General features: G+C 46.5%; 1 protein-coding gene across 1 annotated transcript; it reads left to right on the top strand.

Moving 5' to 3' along the window:
• Nucleotides 1–258: 258 nt before the first annotated feature.
• FBXO40 (F-box protein 40) lies at nt 259–22,022 on the top strand. The gene is made up of 4 exons (XM_068270940.1): nt 259–335; nt 9,891–9,962; nt 11,698–13,587; nt 20,472–22,022. Exons 2-4 carry the CDS (start codon nt 9,960–9,962, stop codon nt 20,667–20,669), a joined length of 2,091 nt encoding a protein of 696 aa, XP_068127041.1. The 5' UTR covers nt 259–335; nt 9,891–9,959; the 3' UTR covers nt 20,670–22,022.
• The last annotated feature ends 308 nt before the right edge of the window (nt 22,023–22,330 follow it).

Here is a 22,330-nt window from a genome sequence, read left to right as displayed (position 1 = left end):
ACGAACAACAACATTAAAATGTTTTGAAAAGAAAGAAATAAGTTCTCTATTATGTTCTGATAAAGATAAAGATTTTCCGGTGTTTATACACGGCCTGGAAATGATTTTTTGTTATGTAATTGTTAAGAAGTGTGGACAGAAGTGTCCCTTCTACTGGGAGCTATTTGGGGTTGGCAGCAGGCCCTGTAAGAGTAGCTAAGATAAATTCACTGCTATTTATAACTGGCCACATGACTGCGCCCTCTGCAGCCAGCTGGGGCCTGTAGAGACCCCCGGGGACGCCTGCAGGACGGGGTCACACAGAAGACTGGGACATGCCGCGTGCTAATCTGCAGGTGAGTCCTCTACAGACACACTCTGTGCACCAGGTGAGGGGGGGGGGGAGTGCTGGCTAGCCTTGCTGGGAGTTGTAGTGCAATGTCAGCAGTTGGGCTGCACTTTGCAGAGGCATGGCATTATACACTGGCAGGAGCCATGCTGGAGACTTGGGAGAAAAGATCAATATAAACAACTCAATGCGCAGAGAAGAGATATTATGACTGTACAGATCAGGGTTTCTCTGCATGATTATAACATGTACCTCTTTATTATCAAACCTGTGCTTAGCTTCAGTAGTGGATGAATGACAACTGGCTTAACCTTCCTGGCGGTAACCCTGAACGTAGTTCGGGGTAAGCTGCACAGGAGGATTTCTCAGGCCCTGCTGGGCCGATTTGCAAAATTATTTTATTTTTTTGCTACACGCAGCTAGCACTTTGCAAGCTGCGTGTGCACTCCGATCGCCGCCGCTACCTGCCGATTTGCCGCTACCCGCAACGCCGCAGGCTCGCTACATGATTTAAAAAAAAAACAACTGCTGCGCTGCCCCCTGGCGGTTTTTAATAGACCGCCAGGTTGGTTAAAGGGCAATCAGGGGCGTAACAACAGACCCTGCAAGGGATGCAGCTACAGGGGGGCCCAGAATCCATATGGGGCCCCGTTCTGAGAGACTGACAACTAATGCTGCGTACACACGATGCGTTTTTTCGGTCGATTTCCCGCCCCATCGATTTTCGATTCGATTTTCCGGTTAATTTCCTGCTCGATTTTCTCATCTTTTCTTATCTATTTCCATTCACTTCTATGAGAAATCGATCAGAAAGATGATAGATAATTTCCGACATGTCCGACCTTATTTTCGATCGAACCATCTATCTGTCGAAAAAACCTATGGTGTATTCCCAGCATAAGGACACGGAGAGAAAAAACGTTCTGCTCTCTGCCTCAATTGTTCTAATGACTGCATCTGCTCAGCCACTGATAAGGAATCATATAGTTTTACAGACAAAAATTTGTAGATTTGTTTTGGTGGGAAGGGTCCCCATCCAAAGTTTTGCAGGGGGCCTAGTTACGCCCGAGGGCAATTGTAGTGAGAGGAGTATGGAGGCTGCCATATTTATTTCCTTTTAAACAATAACAGTTGCCTGGCAGCCCTGCTGATCTATTTGACTGCAGTAGTGTCTGAATCACACCAGAAAGCAAGCATGCAGCTAATCTTGCGAGATCTGACAATGTCAGAAACACCTGATCTGCTGCATGCTTGTTTAGGGGCTATGGCTAAAAGTATGAGAGGCAAAGGATCAGCAGGATAGCCAGGTAACTGGTATTGGTTAAAAGGAAAAAAAATATGGCAGCCTCCATACCCCTCTTGTTAAAGTTAACCACTTAAACTAAATGCTGACAAAACTGAGGATCTTGTCATCAGAGGCCAGCACCAATCAGCAAAGCAGCTCCAGACCGTCAGCACCACTGATAGTGGGGAACTCAGACCTTAGTAGCTCCAACACTGTGCACAACTTGGGATTACTGATTGATGGGGGACTAAACTTCAGGAATCTAAGCTGTGGTGAAATATTTCTTCTTTCGGCTAAGGAATATTGCAAACATTAAAACCGTGACCAAGAATTGAACTTCATCCCAATCAGTAGCTGATACCCCCTTTTACATGAGAAATCTATTCCTTTTCTCAAACGGATCATCAGGGGGCGCTGTATGGCTGATATTGTGGTGAAACCCCTCCCACAGGAAACTGTGAGGACCATGGTCCTGGCAGTTTCCTGTCTGTGAACCTCATTGCATTGTGGGAAATAGCTGTTTACAGCTGTTTCCAATTGCCAAAAAAGCAAACAGCATTTCCTTCCAGTGACATCACCTGCCAGCAGTAAAAATGTCACCATGTGATAAATGTCAGAATGTAAATCAGGGAGAGGAAAGATTTTACAACGGGCAAACACTCACTAAATCATTTATACATAATTATTGTAAAAATGAAGCCCTTTTTTATTACATTATTTTCACTGGAGTTCCTCTTTAGGCACCTAATTTCTTCAGAGGATCTTCCAACCCTAGTTCACGCCTTCATCACATCACGGCTGGACTATTGCGATGCCCTTTGTGCAGGCCTTCCAAATAGAGACCTAGATAAGAGAATGGGGGGAGGAGGAGGGGGTGCAGGATTAAATACTTACCTGATCTTCAGGTCACAGGTCATGCTCCTCCCCCCTACTTCTCACCAATGCAGTTGCAGCCAGGTTTCCGAAGACTGACGGAGGATCTAACAGGATCTAATAACTTGACCACCCTCAGACTCCAACTCAAAAGCTTTGGAGCCAGAGTCTTCTGTCATGCTGACCCTACACTTTGGAACACCTTGCCACACTGAGTCAAGACAGCCCCAACCCTGGAGGCGTTTCAATCAAAACTTTAGTCTGGCATTTATAATAACTTTTTACCGTTATAAATCACCTACTGCAACTATGTAGTGATCTGAGACAAACTGCGGGAGGAGGTTTTTTTTATGTTGTGTAGACAGTCCTTGATTAGCTGTCATGAAATAAACCACTCTTAAATGACCTGAACAGGAGCCCAAACACCAGCCACGTCATGTGGCACAGACATCCATAGCTGCAGGCCTGAATTGTCTCAGAGTTCAGTCTGTGCTCCACCCTCTTCTAGAATGAGGCTGAGCCCTGCACTAGCCACACCCAGCACGCCTGATGTTAACAGTTCCAGTGGTAAGATGCTCCCTGGATTTGATGTTGGGGTCTGTTCCTGCCTCAGTGTACACAGCTGATGAGCCCCAGTTGATGAGCTTTTACTTCCAGCTGTGTTGTTCCTGGACTTGCTGCCTCTTTGCTGGCCTCATTAGCTGTAATCAGCTTTAGCACCTGTTGTGCATCTGAGAGGCTCTCAGTCTATATACAGCGTCTGGCCACTTCGCCAAGGTTCTGTCCTCCTGATTACCCCAGCCCTCTGTTTCCTGGAATCCGAGCTTCTGTAACTCCTGCCATCCGGACTCAAGTCCGGCATATTCCTTAGGACCAGTTTGCTGACTGTTGCTGGCTACCTTCTAAGTTCTCACTCCAGCCCTGTACACTTTCTAGAAGCTTGGTTTGCTAACTCCCCTTTGACAACTTGATCTGTCTGACTCTGTTCCTGCTCGCTCCCTTCTCACTTCAGTTGTCTGGCTGTCAGGAGCAAGCATGCAGCCAGGGCCTTAGCTCCCATTGAGGCCCCCGCGCTCTGCTACTCCCCTTCCCCAGCTTACCCCCTGCTTCAAGGATGTCCTCCTGGGAGCCCCTGCAGGTTTGTGAGCAATACCAACTTGCCTGTCCCAGTGCTGGTCCATCCTTGCTCCCCAGGCCCGGTCCACCCATGAGGCCAAGTGAGGCAACTTCCTCAGGCGGCAGAAGTCTGGGGGCAGCACCAGGCAGATACAGGAAGTGAAGAGAGTGCCTAGCCCACCTATCCTGGGGGCAACTGTACCTGGCTAACCTATACTGGGGGCAACTGCACCTAGCTACCAATACTGGTGGCAGCAAAAGGTCTAGAACCGGCCCTGTTGCTCCCGCTTTCATCCAAACATTCTCACTGGCTGCCTCTGCTCAGTAACCTGTTGTGTGTTATTGTGTAATAACACATTGGGTCACTAAGAAGAGGCAACCAGTGAGGATGGATGGATGAAGACGAGAGCCCGGACGGTCCAAGGTTGGGACAGGTGAGTTGATATTGCTTACAACACTGCAGGGGCCCCAGGAAGGTCCTCTTGGAAGCAGTGGAAGACCTTGGGGAGGGGCGTGGGGAGGAGCAGCTGGGTAAATAGCCTGGAGCCCCAGTGTTGCTTCAATTGGCCCTGCATGCAGCCAGTGGAGGCAGATCAGCACTAGTCTACTTTTGGGGACTCAGCAGGAAATCTCATAGGGAACAATTCTCCAATCACAGCACCCTGTACAGCACGAAGCATTGTGATTGGCTGAATAGTGTGGGCGTAGTTTACTACAACCTCCTGGAAACCTATCAGTTGGAGAGGGTGCCGTCCACCCAATCACGCTAGCTGAATTTCCCTGTGAGGTTTCCTGCTGGGTCCCCTAAACTAGACTAGCTCCAGCTAATTATCTGATTTGCATGCTGGTTTTGGGTCAGTGTTTTGTGGGCACAGAAGCTTGCACTCTAAACTGCCAAAATTATTAATTTTCTTTTATTGTATTACAATTGTAAGTTTGCATTTTCTATATTTAGTAAAAATCAATGACAAAAGATTTGCCTGAACTAGAGCTGTCACTGGCTGCCCCAGGTCACATGGTCCTCCGCAATACTCCTGCCTAATAATACTGGGACTTCAGAATCAGTTTCTTGTTTGTTCTGAGTTTGTCCCGCCAAGGTCATAGAGGTGACCGCTGTATTCTGGGAGGACAGCGAAGACTGGATCACATTACACTTGAGGCCCCTCACTCAGGCTGATTGTCAGAAGACATGAACTTGAAATGTGACATGTGCAAATTTCCATACAGAAACTGAACTTAGTTGCTAATCCATCAGGTGGCTGCTGGTTAATTAACTGGCAGCTGTTTGGTATGATTGGCTCAAATCTAGATGAGTGGAAATTTACATGGAAAGCTGAACTTTTGAAACATTCAATCCACACAGTTATTGGGTGTATCATGATGCAGAGAGGTCATTAATAAATGCTGATCTACTGTGACCTCTGAGGACAGGAGTGACATCACATAACTGGCTGATCTGGTTGTGGTTCCATAAACAGGAAGGATATTGCTGTGGTTAACCACAAACAGGAAATATGTGTTAGTGTAACTAGCAGAGCCGGGACAAGGTCCTCCAGCACCCAAGGCTGAGACACCAAAGTGCGCCCCTCCATCCCTCCCACCCCAGCTGTCACACACTGATTGCTATTAGACTAATAGGTCCCCCAGGGCCCCCAACCTCCCCAACACCTTAATCTCTAGTTATCTGGCTTGCAGTCACTGCCATGTATCCCCTTTTCTTATTTCTTTCTGCTTCAAACACAATTAGGAATGACAGCTGAATGAATTCTGCGCCCCCTCCTACACTGCGCCCTGAGGCTGGAGCCTCTCCAGCCTATGCCTCGGCCCGGCCCTGGTAACTAGTGTGCATTGCACAACTATCTAAACTCGGACACCCAGAGGGATACTGAAATGAGAAAATAGCAAGTTCATGGTGAACCAGAACTCTTAGGAGTGTGTAAGTGGCTAAAAGGACCAAAAAGCCATGCTATGCAAAAGAGAAACGTGACTTCTTAAAACAGAAGGTATTTGCAATTATTCACTTTGGAGTGAGCATTTGAGGGCAATGGGCATCTGCAATTCGCTTTTTCGCCTGAGTTTCCTCCTAGGAGAAAAATGTTCATCTTTGATTTAAAATAACATTTTAGTACTTTGCAATGGAAAAAGTATCAAAAAGTAGGTAAAAAGTACTATCAAAATCATTTTGAGTATTTTTTTTGCTTACTGGTGGTTTAAATGGGATTTTATTGACCAGTTTTAAAATATCACCTAGGAGAAAACTCAGGTGAAAAATGAATTGCATATGGCCCATGATATCTCCCACAATGCACCACTGCTGATTATGCTAACCATCTCATCTGATAGCTAAACACACCTCCAGATCTGCTGGAATGCAATGATGTATCATCTTTAGTGATGGGCCGAACAGTTCGCCTGGCGAACCTCTCTGGGCCTCTTACTACCTCCGGGTCGCAATGACCCTGAGTAGTACGCCTGCGCTGCCCGGCGGAGCGCGTCCTAGATCGCGCTTCTGTTGCCGGGAACTCTCTGCGCATGAGCGTGACGTCACTCATGATGTCACACACATGCGCAGAGAGTGCCCGGCAACAGGAGCGCGATCTAGGACGCGCTCCGCCGGGCAGCGCTGGCGTACTACTCCGGGTCTTTGCGACCCGGAAGTAGTAAGAGGCCCATGGATTTAGAGATGTTCACCGGCGAATGGTTCGGGAACCGTTCGCCACATCTCTAATCATCTTGTTAACCAGCTGAGCGGTCTGGACGAGCTCAGCTCGTCCATCACCGCCGGAGGCTGCCGCTCAGGCCCTGCTGGGCCGATTTTCATCAAATAAAAAGCAGCACACGCACCCGGCACTTTGCCAGCCGCGTGTGCTGCCTGATCGCCGCCGCAGCGCGGCGATCCGAAAGAGGGTCCCCCCAGCCGCCTGAGCCCAGCGTAGCCGGAACAAAAGTTCCGGCCAGCGCTAAGGGCTGGATCGGAGGCGGCTGACGTCAGGACGTCGGCTGACGTCCATGACGTCACTCCGCTCGTCGCCATGGCGACGAGGTAAGCGAAACACGGAAGGCCGCTCATTGTGGCCTTCCGTGTTACTTCTGGCCGCCGGAGGCGATCAGAAGAACGCATCCGGAGCGCCCTCTAGTGGGCTTTCATGCAGCCAACTTTCAGTTGGCTGCATTAAATAGTTTTTTTTTTATTGAAAAAAAACCCTCCCGCAGCCTCCCTGGCGATCTTAATAGAACGCCAGGGTGGTTAATTTGTACAGAGCCATAATAATCCAACATGCATACAGACTGTTTTGGATTGGTTGATCGTCATCAGTGCATCAACTATTTGCATATTCAGCAGTGATGTATTATAAGACATTATAAGCTCACTCCAACCTGAATAATCCCAAATACCTTCTGTTTTAAGAAGGCAAATTTCTGTTTTGTATTCAGTTGTAATACACACCTACATAGAGGGAAGGGTTTGGATACCATAGAACTTTCCCAGTCCTCACTCCCTGTGACACATTTACACATTGCTCCAGAGCTGATGAGAAACTGATCGGTAGCAGGAAAAAAGGGCGCCGCCTTATGCTACGTACACACATGCGACAACGATCGTTCGTTGAGAACGACGAACAAACTTTTAATTGATGAAAGAACGACCTAAGTAAAGTTAGTTTTAAAATGTGTGTAACGATCTGATCATTAGAACGAACGTTACATCACGTAAAGCAACTATTGCGCAAAAAAATGAGAATTTTCATGGAGAAATATCGAAATGCGCATGTCAAGCCTAGTACGAATGACCGTTTCCAACGATTTACTACTTTTGCAAACGATCGTCGTTGGTTAGAATCCGCCAAGCTAGATCGTTCGTTTTTAACGATCTAGCTCGTCCGTCGTTAGACTTAATGATATTTGGTTGCTTTTTTTTTAACGATCGTCGTTTGAAAAGATCGGGGAACGATCGTTTCAAACGACTATAGTCGCATGTGTGTACGCACCTATAGACTCTAATGCAATTATTGTTCATATGGTGAAAACAGCAGAAAAAGGGCGCTATCGTTAACAACATTAGAACATTAATGTTTTTGATGTGATTGTTTTAGAAGCTTGCAACGTTTTAGTTTTTGTCATATTATTTCGTTTGTATGTACAGATTATACGTTATCAAAGATATTATCTTTTCTATGTGTAAAAGGGTGTTCCTGCAGGGGGAGTGGTTAGGGTTAGGCACCACCAGGGGGAGTGGTTAGGGTTAGGCACCACCTGGGTGGCAGTTAGTTTTAGGCAACATCCGGGGGGGGGGAGGGGTGTGATTGGGTGGTGGTTAGGGTTAGTCACCACTGGGGGGGGGGGGGGGGGGGCGCGGTTAGGGTTAGGCACCACCGGGGGAGTGGTTCTGAGAGTAGGGTTGGATTAAGCTGTATTGTTGAATTACGTAACGATTTGTAACATTTATATATTTTCGTTACTATTTTCCGTCTGTTTTTACAACGGTATTTATCTGTAACCTAGTTTGACAGCGATGTTTATCGTCATCTGATTTCGTTATCCACTGGTGCCATTTAGTTATCCAGCCGGGGCCCTTTTTTCACAGGGCCCTTTTTCCATGCACCCAACTGATCCTATCTGAGGACTCCCTCTGAACAGCTGCTTTCACCAGGAACAGCTGACCTTACAGTAACCCCAGAATTAATCATTTCCATATTTTCTTCATATTTCACTGGTTATGAATATACTACATGCACCATCTTCTCAGAAATTATTAAGGTTGTTCTGACGGCCATTCCAGGAAATTCTCTGACAAATGGGACCTTCTGAATCTGGAGTAATACAGGTTCAAAGGAGCACTGTAATAATACTAATGTACAGGGCCGGATTTACCATATGGCAGTGTAGGCACCTGTCTACAGGCGCCTGATGATGGAAAGGCGGCTCGCTTCCCTCCCTGAGTCCCTCCCTCTCTCCTTCCCTATGCAGAGTCCTGAGCAGAGTGTAACTGAGAGGTCTTGGCATTCCACTGACCAGATCTCCTTTTAGTTGGGGGCATCCTCTAGCTACCTAATACTTGGGGACACCTCCAGCTACTTAATACTGAGGATAGCTCTGGCTACCTTATACTATGGCTACCTATGACGGCAAGGGAAATAGGTGAGAAGAGACAGCTGGGACAGCCAACATACTTGAGGTGCGGTTCGGTGGGGGTTTGTAGGTTCATGGAGGTTGTAGTCTATTGTGTCAGGACATCTGTGCCTATAGGCTTCTGTGTTGTAAATCCAGGCCTGCTCATGTATTAACACTCATGTCTCATATCTGCAGACTCATGGCACCCTGCTGAATGAAGGTGTGCAGTGCATTTGATGACCTACGGGCACAGAGAGATTGGCAAAGAAAGAATCCTGCCAGATTCTCTCTCTCTGGGTCACGTCCTGCCCTCCTGTTCCAATTACACAAGGCTGGACTTTTGTGTCATATAGCCACTCCCAGCTACAGAGTGGGTTAAAACACAGCGACCCACTCAGGTCATGGTCCTTTGTTCATCTGTTGTCGAACTTCCATCAATCGACAGGCCAGTAGGACACTGGCCAAAACAGCCAAACACGGTATTTCTATATCTTTTTCTATCTTCAGGTTCCGTGCCAAACACGGGACCTGAAGATAGAAAAAAAAGAGTTTTACTTACCTGGGGCTTCTGCCAGCCCCCTGCAGCCGACCCTGTGCATGCGCTGGTCCGCAATGATCCTCCGGTCCCCCGCCACTACTCAGTTCCCCTTTGTTGACTCGCCACCACTGCTCCTCCGTGGCCCTGGCCACGCGTGTCTTTGTTCACGCTCCTGTTGCCGGTGCGTTGGGCACTGGTGCAGTGTTTTTTTTTCATACTGCGCCTGCGCAGGAATGCCAGGCGCTGTGGCCGTCGACTTGCAAGCCGGCGATACTGAAAATGCGCCATGGCGGGGTACCGCAAGATCGTTCCAGGATGGCGTGGGCACAGGCTGGCTGCAGAGTGGCTGGCAGAAGCCCCAGGTAAGTTAAACTCTTTTTTTTTTTCTATCTTCAGGTTCCAAGACGTTCTATCTCATTTCTCACACCTTACTTCTTTTATCCAACCAATCTGTTCCACTGTCATATATATTTATTCCTCCAATGTATATTTTTTGTGTATAGCTTTATAACAACACTAACAATTGATTTGTTCCAGTTTTGCTCTTGACCAATAGGAAAGCTGCATTGTAATATTGCCGTGACTGCAGTTACACCTTGATTCGTCTTTCTGATTGCTTTACCTCTCTTCCCCCTCAGCTCCAATGACAGAGGGATCATTTTTGGACATTGGCCTGTGAGAGCACTGGGTGGACACCGACTGTCACAATGGTGAGTATGAGTAACAGAGGAGATTTGTGGAGTGTGACCCCCCCTAGAGACACTAGGAGGATTTTCTTGCCCTTACTAGCTTACAATGTAGAGGGTAGTGGGGGACACTTGGGAAGGAGGCACAGGGTTTAGTGGAGGAGGCAGTGAACCTCCAATGCTATTTATAGTCTGGATAGGTGTGTTTTGAGAGAACGTTTGAAGGTTTCCAGGCTTGGAGCACAACAGACAGGCTGTGGGAGAGAGTTCCAAAGGTGAAGTGATGCTCTTGAGAAGTCCTGGATGCGAGAGTGAGAGGAGGTGACCAAGCCAGAGGACAAGAGGGTCTCCTGGGAGGAGCGAAGGTTCTGGGTGGGATAATATCTGAAGCTCAATGAGGAAATCTATAGAAGTGACAACTTATGTAGAGCTTTGTAGTATAGGGTGACAAGTTTATATGGAATCCTTTGGGTAATAGGTACAGAATAGAGGGATTGGCAGAGTGGGGTGGCATCAGAGAAGCTGGTGGAGGGGTGGATGAGGCGGGCAGCAGAGGTCAATGTTCTGATCAGAAGGAAAGAATAGTTTAGCCAACAAACAAGTGATTAAAGGATACCCGAGGTGACGTGTGACATGATGAGATAGACATGTGTATGTACAGTGCCTAGCACACAAGTAACTAGGCTGTGTTCCTTTTTTTCTTTCTCTGCCTGAAAGAGTTAAATATCAGGTGTGTAAGTGGCTGACTCAGTCCTGACTCAGACAGGAAGTGACTACAGTGTGACCCTCAATGATAAGAAATTCCAACTATAAAACACTTTCCTAGCAGAAAATGGCTTCTCAGAGCAGGAAAGAGATAAAAAGGGACAATAGTTCATAGATTTTATCTCTTGCATACTTCAATGAATGTGTCATTGAGCAAAAACAATAAAACAGTTAAAACTTAAAAAGTAGATTTAAACATAAAATAAAACTGTAGAATATCTTAAAAAGCCATTTTTAGGATAAGGAAGGTAGATTCAATTGTTTACTTCATTCGTTTATTTTCAACTCAGGTGCAGAGATGTTGCGAACGGTTCCCAAACCGTTCGCCGGCGAACATCTCATCCTCTCTGTGCCCTGTACTACTTCCGGGTCGCTATGACCCGGAGTAGTACGCCTGCGCTGGGCCGGCGGTGCGTGTCCTAGATCGAGCTCCTGTTGCCGGGTACTTTCTGCGCATGTGCGTGACGTCATGAGTGACGTCATGCTCATGTGCAGAGAGTGCCCGGCAACAGGAGCGCGATCTAGGACGCGCACCGCCGGGCCAGCGCAGGCGCAGAAACTCCGGGTCATAGCGACCTGGAAGTAGTACAGGGCACAGAGATATTCGCCCAGCGAACGGTTCGGGCCATCTCTACTCAGGTGTCCTTTAACATTCATTTTTTTTCAGGCTGCAAACTCAGCGGCCCTTATTCAATTCACTTTTTCTCCAAAGTTTTCTCCTTGGAGATATTTTCATATCTTGTCAATAAAATGCTTTTTAAGCCACCAGCAAACAATAAAATACTCAGAATTATTTTGACAATACTTTGTCACCAAAGTTTTGGTACTTTTTCAATTGAAAAATGATCTCGTAGCAGAAAGCTTAGGAGAAAATGTGAATTGAATTGGGGACAGTTTGTTTTATAGAAAATCAGTTATTTCTGAGCTCCAAAAACTGTATATACACTTCATTAATTTTATTTTTTTTTAACTGTTTTGTTTTTCATAAATACAGGGAAAAGCAACGCGGCCCCGACCTGGCCAGCACAGACACTGCCAGAACTGCTTCAGCAAGCGATGCCAAGCTCCCATCAACACTGGCGTCTCCTGCCTGATGATCAACTGCCGCCTCAACTGCGGAGCCACCTTCCACTTGTGCAAGGAGGAGGAACACCTGCAGCTATGCCCCAATGAGTGGGTCCCGTGCCTCAACTCAATCTTCGGCTGCCCATCCTATATGAACAGATGCAAACAGGCCATGCATCTAAAAGTATGCCCAGCCAGTGTGGTCTGCTGCTCCAAGGACTGGAACCGCTGGCCCATTGTGGACAAGGATCAAACCCTCTATAATAACCTTCTAAAGGAGGAAGAAAATGAGGAGTGCCTAGACTTGGCCTTATCTCTGCAGGATCAGAAGGTTCTCTTTAGATCTCTTAAAATGGCAGAATTGTTCCCAGAGCTCTCTGAAAATCCCCAAAACACGATTAGTTTGGAGACCCATGATGACAACCAAGAAGCCGGCGCAGTTGGTGGAACTGATCTACCTAGTGGATCAATCAGAGGGATGGAAGAGGGACTGACTCAGTTTGAACGAGAGGCTTTGGCTCGAGGAGAGATTGGCACTGAGTTTGCTAAATTCTCCCAGTGGGAAGCTATGTTTAGCAAAGAGATGAAGGCGGCCAAAGTTTTGGAGTCAGTTACGGATCCAAATGCTGGCAAATCTGATGGAACTAGCAAAAATTTCTGTGGTGAATCCAGTGCAGATAAGGGGGAAAATTCTGAAGAAGATAAAAAAGCAAACGACCCCAACAGCATGGATATGTCGGGCTGTGAGAAGACTGGCTTTGCTCCATGGCAAGAGGGTGTTTTGGAAAGGATGAAGTCGGAAGTGGACTGCAAGAGCTACAACATGTATATTGTCCATCATGGCAGCATGCTTATTCGATTTGGCCAAATGGCTGCATGCACCCCCAAAGAAAAGGACTTTGTGTATGGAAATTTAGAAGCCTGTCCAATGGTGACCGTGTGCACCTTCAAAGTACCAACAAGCTACTGCGGCCGTCGAGCCAAACTCGGGGATGAAAACCCTAAAATAGAGAGAGCCGAGAAGCTGGTGGATACATCTGACCTTGAAGTCCCAGAGGAAGACTCTTCTCACTCTGATACCATTTACAGAACTTTGATGTGTGCTTTGGATCGGGAGGTAAGAGGTCATGAGGTTTCTCAGATGAAGGCTCTCGATGGACTTCTCATTGATTTTGGAACTCAGACTTATAACTTTGGTCAGGATCTCTTCACCAACAAAATGACACTACTGGATCTGATAAGTGAAAGGGATATGAGACGTCTCGGTGTCAAATTGGACATAGAGAGCGAAAGCGTATCCCAGAGACATAACAAGAGCAATTCCTCTTTCAGCTTCTCTTGCCAACTTTTCTTCCGCAGAGATGAATTTTCTTCACACTTTAAGAATGTCCACAATGACGTACAAACAAGCCTTGGTGGTTGGTTCCAACAACGCTGTCCGTTGTCTTACTTGGGTTGCACTTTCTTGCAAACCAGACTTCGTCCTGCAGGAGTAAATTCACGGATCATCTACAGTAAGCAGCTCAAGACGTTTGCAGTAAAGCCATTGGTGGATTGCACTCTATATGAGGGGGTAAGGCCCAATCTTTCAAGGAGCCATCGAGGGAAGAGCAAAGACTCCCTTTCCAACCTGCCACTAGAAGTCCTACTGCACATGGCTAGGTTCCTGGACAGCTCCAGCCTATGCCAGCTGTCACAAGTGTCCTCTCTCATGAGGGACGTCTGTGCCACCTTGCTTCAGGAGAGGGGGATGGTGCATCTTGTGTGGGAGAAGAAGACATACTCTCATGGTGGCTCTTCATGGAGATGTCGGAAAAAGGTAACTCGATGTTTATTGTAGTCAAATGACTTCATATATCAGTATGTGTATATTATACTAACAGTCAGGGCCAGATTTACCATGAGGCAATGTAGGCACTTGCCTACAGGTACCTGATGATGGAAAGGCGGCTCACTCCTCTCCCTGAGTACCTCCCTCCCTCCGTCTCTTCATCCCTATACATAGTCCAGAGGTGAGTGTAAATGAGAGGTTACTTAACCAACTCTCAGCATTCCACTGATGAGCTCTCCCTTCAACTGAGGTCACCTCTAGCTACCTAATACTGAGGGTACCTCTCTGGCTACCTAACACTAAAGGGCACCTGTAGCTACCTACGCCGGCAGGGGAAGTGAGGGAAAAGTGACACCTGGGCCAGCAGCTCACTTGCGGTGCGGTTCGGCGGGGGTTTGTAGGTTCATGGAGGGTGAAGTCTAAGGTGCAAGGACATCTGTGCCTAATGGCTCCTGCTAACAATTTAAAGGATACATCCGAGCTTTTAAAAAAAATGAGTTTGACTTACCCGGGGCTTCCTCCAGCCTCTGGCAGCCGTTATGTCCATCGTAGCAGCTCCGGTGACTCCCGGTTCCCTCCGTTGCAGATGCTGGCCTCGCCGGCTGCATGCTTGTTTTAGGTGTGTGAATTAGACACTACTGGTGGATGAAAGATCAGCAGGACAGCCAAGCAACTGGCATTGTTTAAAAATAAATAAATATGGTAACCTCCATACTGCCCATACTTTGGTGGTACTGTATACAGTGGTGTGAAAAACTATTTGCCCCCTTCCTGATTTCTTATTCTTTTGCATGTTTGTCACACTTAAATGTTTCTGCTCATCAAAAACCGTTAACTATTAGTCAAAGATAACATAATTGAACACAAAATGCAGTTTTAAATGATGATTTTTATTATTTAGTGAGAAAAATAACTCAAAACCTACATGGCCCTGTGTGAAAAAGAAATTGCCCCCTAAACCTAATAACTGGTTGGGCCACCCTTAGCAGCAATAACTGCAATCAAGCGTTTGCGATAACTTGCAACGAGTCTTTTACAGCACTCGAGGAATTTTGGCCCACTCATCTTTGCAGAATTGTTGTAATTCAGCTTTATTTAAGGGTTTTCTAGCATGAACCGCCTTTTTAAGGTCATGCCACAACATCTCAATAGGATTCAGGTCAGGACTTTGACTAGGCCACTCCAAGGTCTTCATTTTGTTTTTCTTCAGCCATTCAGAGGTGGATTTGCTGGTGTGTTTTGGGTCATTGTCCTGCTGCAGCACCCAAGATCGCTTCAGCTTGAGTTGACGAACAGATGGCCGGACATTTTCCTTCATGATTTTTGGGTAGACAGTAGAATTCATGGTTCCATCTATCCACCGGCGTACCTACCGGGGATGCGACCCCCTCAGCCGCAGGGGGGCCCGGGGCTGCTCTGGGGCCCGCTCACTGTGCGTGGGGGGAGCGCTGCTCTGGACCCCCCAGCAAGGTGCTCAACTGGCCGCAGCGTCTAATAGGACGCTGCGCCAGTTCATTCCCTGCAGCCCCGCTCCAGCAGCCTTCATAGTCTCCGGCAGGCAGAGCAGGGCTACGGCAAGATGGCCACCGAAGAAGCCCTACACTGGAGACTATTTGTGCCTCTAGTACAGGGCTTTGGCAGCCATCTTGCCGTAGCCCTGCACTCTGCCTGTCAGCGCGGGAGATGTGCTGCAGGAGGACTCGGGGAGCTGCGAGCCAGATGCCGGGAGAGGAGAAGACTTCTGTCAGGTAAGTGAATTGTTTTTTTTTTTAACAGGTGCATTTTTTTTTCTAGTGTCTGCTGCCTACATTGTGATTTTCAGGTGTCTGCTGCCCACATTACGATTTTCAGGTGTCTGTTGCCCACATTACGATTTTCAGGTGTCTGCTGCCCTCATTGCGATTTTCTGGTCACTGCTGCCCACATTGCGATTTTCTGGTGTCTGCTGCCCACATTACGATTTTCTGGTCACTGCTGCCCTCATTGCGATTTTCAGGTGTCTGCTGCCCACATTGCGATTTTCTGGTGTCTGCTGCCCACATTACGAATTTCTGGTGTCTGCTGCCCACATTGCGATTTTCAGGTGTCTGCTGCCCACATTGCGATTTTATGGTCACTGCTGCCCACATTGCGATTTTCAGGTGTCTGCTGCCCACATTACGATTTTCAGGTGTCTGCTGCCCACATTACGATTTTCAGGTGTCTGCTGCCCACATTACGATTTTCAGGTGTCTGCTGCCCACATTGCGATTTTCAGGTGTCTGCTGCCCACATTACGATTTTCAGGTGTCTGCTGCCCACATTGCGATTTTCAGGTGTCTGCTGCCCACATTGCGATTTTCTGGTGTCTGCTGCCCACATTACGATTTTCTGGTGTATGCTGCCCACATTAGGATTTTCTGGTGACTGCTGCCCACATTGCGATTTTCTGGTGACTGCTGCCCACATTGCGATTTTCTGGTGTCTGCTGCCCACATTACGATTTTCAGGTGTCTGCTGCCCACATTACGATTTTCTGGTGTCTGCTGCCCACATTACGATTTTCAGGTGCCTGCTGCCCACATTACGATTTTCAGGTGTCTGCTGCCCACATTGCGATTTTCAGGTGTCTGCTGCCCACATTGCGATTTTCAGGTGTCTGCTGCCCACATTGCGATTTTCTGGTCACTGCTGCCCACATTGCGATTTTCTGGTCACTGCTGCCCACATTGCGATTTTCTGGTCACTGCTGCCCACATTGCGATTTTCTGGTCACTGCTGCCCACATTGCGATTTTCTGGTCACTGCTGCCCACATTGCGATTTTCTGGTCACTGCTGCCCACATTGCGATTTTCAGGTGTCTGCTGCCCACATTACGATTTTCAGGTGTCTGCTGCCCACATTACGATTTTCAGGTGTCTGCTGCCCACATTACGATTTTCAGGTGTCTGCTGCCCACATTGCGATTTTCAGGTGTCTGCTGCCCACATTACGATTTTCAGGTGTCTGCTGCCCACATTGCGATTTTCAGGTGTTTGCTGCCCACATTGCGATTTTCTGGTGTCTGCTGCCCACATTACGATTTTCTGGTGTATGCTGCCCACGTTAGGATTTTCTAGTGACTGCTGCCCACATTGCGATTTTCTGGTGACTGCTGCCCACATTACGATTTTCAGGTGTCTGCTGCCCACATTACGATTTTCTGGTGTCTGCTGCCCACATTACGATTTTCAGGTGCCTGCTGCCCACATTACGATTTTCAGGTGTCTGCAGCCCACATTATGATTTTCAGGTGTCTGCTGCCCACATTGCGATTTTCTGGTGTCTGCTGCCCACATTACGAATTTCTGGTGTCTGCTGCCCACATTGCGATTTTCAGGTGTCTGCTGCCCACATTACGATTTTCTGGTCACTGCTGCCCACATTGCGATTTTCTGGTCACTGCTGCCCACATTGTGATTTTCAGGTGTCTGCTGCCCACATTACAATTTTCAGGTGTCTGCTGCCCACATTATGATTTTCAGGTGTCTGCTGCCCACATTACGATTTTCAGGTGTCTGCTGCCCACATTACGATTTTCAGGTGTCTGCTGCCCACATTGCGATTTTCTGGTTTCTGCTGCCCACATTACGATTTTCTGGTGTATGCTGCCCACATTAGGATTTTCTGGTGACTGCTGCCCACATTGCGATTTTCTGGTGACTGCTGCCCACATTGCGATTTTCTGGTGTCTGCTGCCCACATTACGAATTTCTGGTGTCTGCTGCCCTCATTGCGATTTTCAGGTGTCTGCTGCCCACATTGCGATTTTCTGGTGTCTGCTGCCCACATTACGAATTTCTGGTGTCTGCTGCCCACATTGCGATTTTCAGGTGTCTGCTGCCCACATTACGATTTTCTGGTCACTGCTGCCCACATTGCGATTTTCTGGTCACTGCTGCCCACATTGCGATTTTCAGGTGTCTGCTGCCCACATTACAATTTTCAGGTGTCTGCTGCCCACATTACGATTTTCAGGTGTCTGCTGCCCACATTACGATTTTCAGGTGTCTGCTGCCCACATTACGATTTTCTGGTGTATGCTGCCCACATTAGGATTTTCTGGTGACTGCTGCCCACATTGCGATTTTCTGGTGACTGCTGCCCACATTGCGATTTTCTGGTGACTGCTGCCCACATAAGGATTTTCTGGTGACTGCTGCCCACATAAGGATTTTCTGGTGACTGCTGCCCACATTAGGATTTTCAGGTGTGTGCTGCCCACATTATGATATTCTGGTGACTGACTGCTGCCCACATTACGATTTTCTGGCCCACATTACGATTTTCTGTTGAACACTGCCCACGTTACGATTGTCTGGTGAATGCTGTCCATGTTACAATTTTCTGGTGAACGCTGCCCACATTACGATTTTCTGGTGAACTCTGCCCACATTACGATTTTCTGGCCCACATTACGATTGTCTGGTAAAATGCTGCCCACTTTACAATAAATTTACAGTGAAACGCTGCCCCATTACGATTATTTGGCACCTATAGGGGGGGCCCCATCCAAATATTCGCAGGGGGGCCCAGTGATTTCTAGTTACGCCCCTGCATCTATCACAGCAAGCCTTCCAGGTCCTGAAGCAGCAAAACAACCCCAGACCATCACACTACCACCACCATATTTTACTGTTGGTATGATGTTCTTTTGCTGAAATGCTGTGTTACTTCTAAGCCAGATGTAACGGGACACGCACCTTCCAAAAAGTTCAACTTTTGTCTCGTCTGTCCACAAGATATTTTCCCAAAAATCTTGGCAATCATTGAGATGTTTTTTAGCAAAATTGAGACGAGCCTTAATGTTCTTTTTGCTTAAAAGTGGTTTGCGCCTTGGATATCTGCCATGCAGACCGTTTTTGTCCAGTCTCTTTCTTATGGTGGAGTCGTGAACAATGACCTTAATTGAGGCAAAAGAGGCCTGCAGTTCTTTAGATGTTGTCCTAGGGTCTTTTGTGGCCTCTCGGATGAGTTTTCTCTGCGCTCTTGGGGTAATTTGGGTCGGCCAGCCACTCCTGGGAAGGTTCATCACTGTTCCATGTTTTTGCCATTTGTGGATAATGGCTCTCACTGTGGTTCGCTGGAGTCCCAAAGCTTTAGAAATGGCTTTATAACCTTTACCAGACTGATAGATCTCAATTACAGTACTTTTGTTCTCATTTGTTCCTGAATTTCTTTGGATCTTGGCATGATGTCTAGCTTTTGAGGTGCTTTTGGTCTACTTCTCTGTGTCAGATAGCTCCTATTTAAGTGATTTCTTGATTGAAACAGGTGTGGCAGTAATCAGGCCTGGGGGTGACTACAGAAATTGAACTCAGGTGTGATAAACCACAGTTAAGTTATTTTTTAACAAGGGGGGGCAATCACTTTTTCACACAGGGCCATGTAGATTTGGAGTTTTTTTTTCTCACTAAATAATAAAAACCATCATTTAAAACTGTATTTTGTGTTCAATTATGTTATCTTTGACTAATAGTTAACATTTTTTGATGAGCAGAAACATTTAAGTGTGACAAACATGCAAAAGAATAAGAAATCAGGAAGGGGGCAAATAGTTTTTCACACCACTGTATAAGGTGAGAAGTCAGCAAGCTGCCACTATAACAACAGTACCGACATTGTACTTTCACAGACTGGCAGAGGGTTGCTACCTTCAAAGAGTCACATTTTAAGCCCAATTTCCTGGCCTCCTATCTCCCCAAACCTGAACCCAATCAAGTGATCGATATGTTCACTGGAGACTGGAAATGTCCAGTCTGCACCTCTGGCAACCACCCAGCATCTATGTACCCATGTTGCAATTTTCCCATTGATCAGCGATTTTTTCAGCGCCGTCCGGTAGTGTACGCAATATTGTGATGTGGGTACAGGTGCACGACCAAGCAAGCGTTGCTTAGTGTCGCGCTGCTATAAAGACCGTCATGGCGGAACAGCTCGCTAAGATCCCTGATGACTCCGGCGCACGGTACCACGGTCGCTTAAACTCTCGTTCGCTCCCAACGTGTAGCGTCGAGTGACGTTGTACATACCCTCCGGCAGTTGCTTGACAACCGTCGTCAAGGGAACATCCCAGGACCTGTCGGGAGGTGAGTATGGGGCTGCAGTAATTGCCTTCTGCACTGCCAGAGTTGGATAGTTGATTTCTCAGATAAGGCATCCCTAAAATCCTGTAGATTTTTGGATATGTCAGGATTTTTTTTTTATTTTTTTTTATTTTTTTTTACTACCGAGCCTAAGTTAATAACTTTTTGTTATTATGTATGTCTGTCGTCTCTAAAGTCTATGCAATAAATTGCGTTAAGCAGGATTATGTGCAAGAAGTCTTACTGTACTATGAGTAGAGCAGAATGCAATATATTACATGCAATGCATTAAATGCATGTTCAACTTCGTTCAACTTCACACACATAATTATGCTTAATACAGTTTATTGCATACACCCCTATCTCCTTTTTTCTTATGTTTTTATAATTTTTGAATACCAGTTGCCTGGCTTGCTAAAGATCATTTGTGATCAGTGTTGGCAAAAGTATTGGAACATTCCTCCAAATCATTGAATTCAGATGTTCCAATCACTTGGCCACATACAGGTGTATAAAACCAATGGAATGCACAGGCATAGTGTGGACCCAGCTGGACTGCGGATATTCCCAGAATTCAGCCGAGTCACCAGTGTTTGGTCCGGATGGTGTAAATCCTCTCATACATCGTATGTTTACCTCTTGACTTCTCAGTGGCCACTCACATTGTTGCGATTATTTGCACCAAATAATGGGAGGCTAGAGGACCAAAAAGGTGGGTTGGAGTTTCAGACCAGTTCCTGACCTTCTATTTCATGTTCCTCCCCCAGGCTTGGAACTTCAGTAGCCTCTTCTCTCCAGTCCACCGGTGGACCTTTGAGGACATCTCTTCCATGTCTGAGCATCTGAAGGTTTGCCCGTTCAATACCCCAGAGAAGAAAACCGACCCGTTCAAGCTGCCCAAAATGTATTCTACCCAGGAAGAAGTGAAGGAAGATAGTCTTCTGAACCTCAGGAAGAAGCTGTAGCCTGGAGCTTCACGTGGAACGATGGACCAGAGGAACAGGTCAAACCTTTTCTGAGGATCAGAGGAAACCAGTCATGACTGAACCTTTAGGCTTTAATAAGTCTAACGATGCAAGGAGATGTCTGTTTTAGGAAAATATGCACTAATAGTCATGGTAGACTTGCTGCTGCTTTGGGGTCCAGTGATGCTGGTGGTCCCAGAATGGAAAACTTGCATATTTCATGGTATCCAAAGGTTTGCTTCATCGTAGCAGCCTGTGACTGCAGACAAAAATAAAATTCTAGCTTGAAGGAGTAGCAGATCATACTCAGGACATTCGAGGATGTGAGGGGTTATAGGCTAGGTTATGGTGGGGTTAGTGGAGGTACGTAGATAATATAGAAAAATGGGCTATGGTAGAGCAGTATTAGTTTAACATGACCTCTTAGTAAAATCAGGTCTTTTAAAAAGGGTGAAGTGTTAAATGGATATCTCATTGATGGAGGCTGTAGAGATAATGTACTTCAGATGTCTGTATGTTTCATGGCTCCATGCACATCTGCTTAGTTCTCAACTGCCTTTACAACTTAACAGGTCCTTAATAATGCTTAAAGGGGACCCGAACTTTTGCACAGCACAGCACACTTCTCTGTGTTTTTTTTCAGGCAGATAAACCTGTCTAATTAGTTCTTATCAGACAGCAACTGTGAATAGACTGCAGGAGAGCTCTGTGGGGAGGCAACTCTCCATGTAGTAAACACTGAGGTTTAACCCTTTCAGTGCCTTCTGCAGAGGCCTAGTAAAACTTTTTTTTAAGATTTCCATAAATTGTAATGAAGAGGTTATCATGCTGTGGCTAATCTCTTACAGCAGAGAGGACGTTCTGAGCTCAGTTCCACTTTAAGTACCTACAGACCTCAGAATGCTGGTCTTATAATAATAACAACCAATTTACTCACCCTTATTTGAGTGTTTTTTAAGGACTGACGAGGGAAGGAGCATTCAGCTTAGGCTCCTCCCATGTCATGAGGTAAATCCAGAGAGAGGAGGAGGGGGTAGGGGTTGCTATGACCTTCCTCTTTGAGGACCTCTATAAGTAGTAGTTTGGTGTCAGAGGATGATGGACCTGAGCAGAGATGCTTGCGATACAGTGTGAACCCAGCCTGAGGAATACTTAATATAATGGTAAGATTACACAGCACTGAGAGAAAGAAGGAATGCACAGGGTTTCTTACCTAGCTGAGCAACAATGGGTTGTTTTCTGATCCCCTCATTTATTCACAAAGTATTAAATAGTGAAAAATAAAAACACTTAATGAAAGCACACATATTTAATTTTAAAATAAATGTTATTAAAATCCAGAGTTGTAACTTATGTCTAATTTTCCAAATCTTTTTCTTCTCTTCATCTGTGTTTCTGTGATCTTCAGCTGTAATATTCTTGCTTGGTTGAAAAACTGCTGACCGGCCATCCACAGACATTGCAGTCCTCACCGTAGCTGACAGAGAACCCAGGAGCTGGCATTTTCTAACCTCATAGTTACATAGTTATTTGGGTTGAAACAAAAACTTTACAAGGCATGGTCCAATTAGCTCCAAAAGGAAAAAAAATCCAGATGGCAATCAGATAAAATCCCTGGATCAACATCCCTGGGCATTACCTAGTAATTATAGCCATGGGCG

Source organism: Hyperolius riggenbachi, chromosome 2 (assembly GCF_040937935.1).
Source record: "Hyperolius riggenbachi isolate aHypRig1 chromosome 2, aHypRig1.pri, whole genome shotgun sequence".
In the NCBI taxonomy this organism is placed as follows: Eukaryota; Metazoa; Chordata; class Amphibia; order Anura; family Hyperoliidae; genus Hyperolius; species Hyperolius riggenbachi.
The sequence above is the reverse complement of the archived record's forward strand: the minus strand, read 5'-3'. Positions and strand labels throughout refer to the sequence as shown.

What these genes read in the sequence shown, in the direction of transcription:
- FBXO40 (XM_068270940.1), top strand. An exon ending in CATGGAGATGTCGGAAAAAG is followed by an intron (nt 13,588 to 20,471) that starts GTAACTCGATGT and finishes TTCCTCCCCCAG; the next exon opens with GCTTGGAACTTCAGTAGCCT.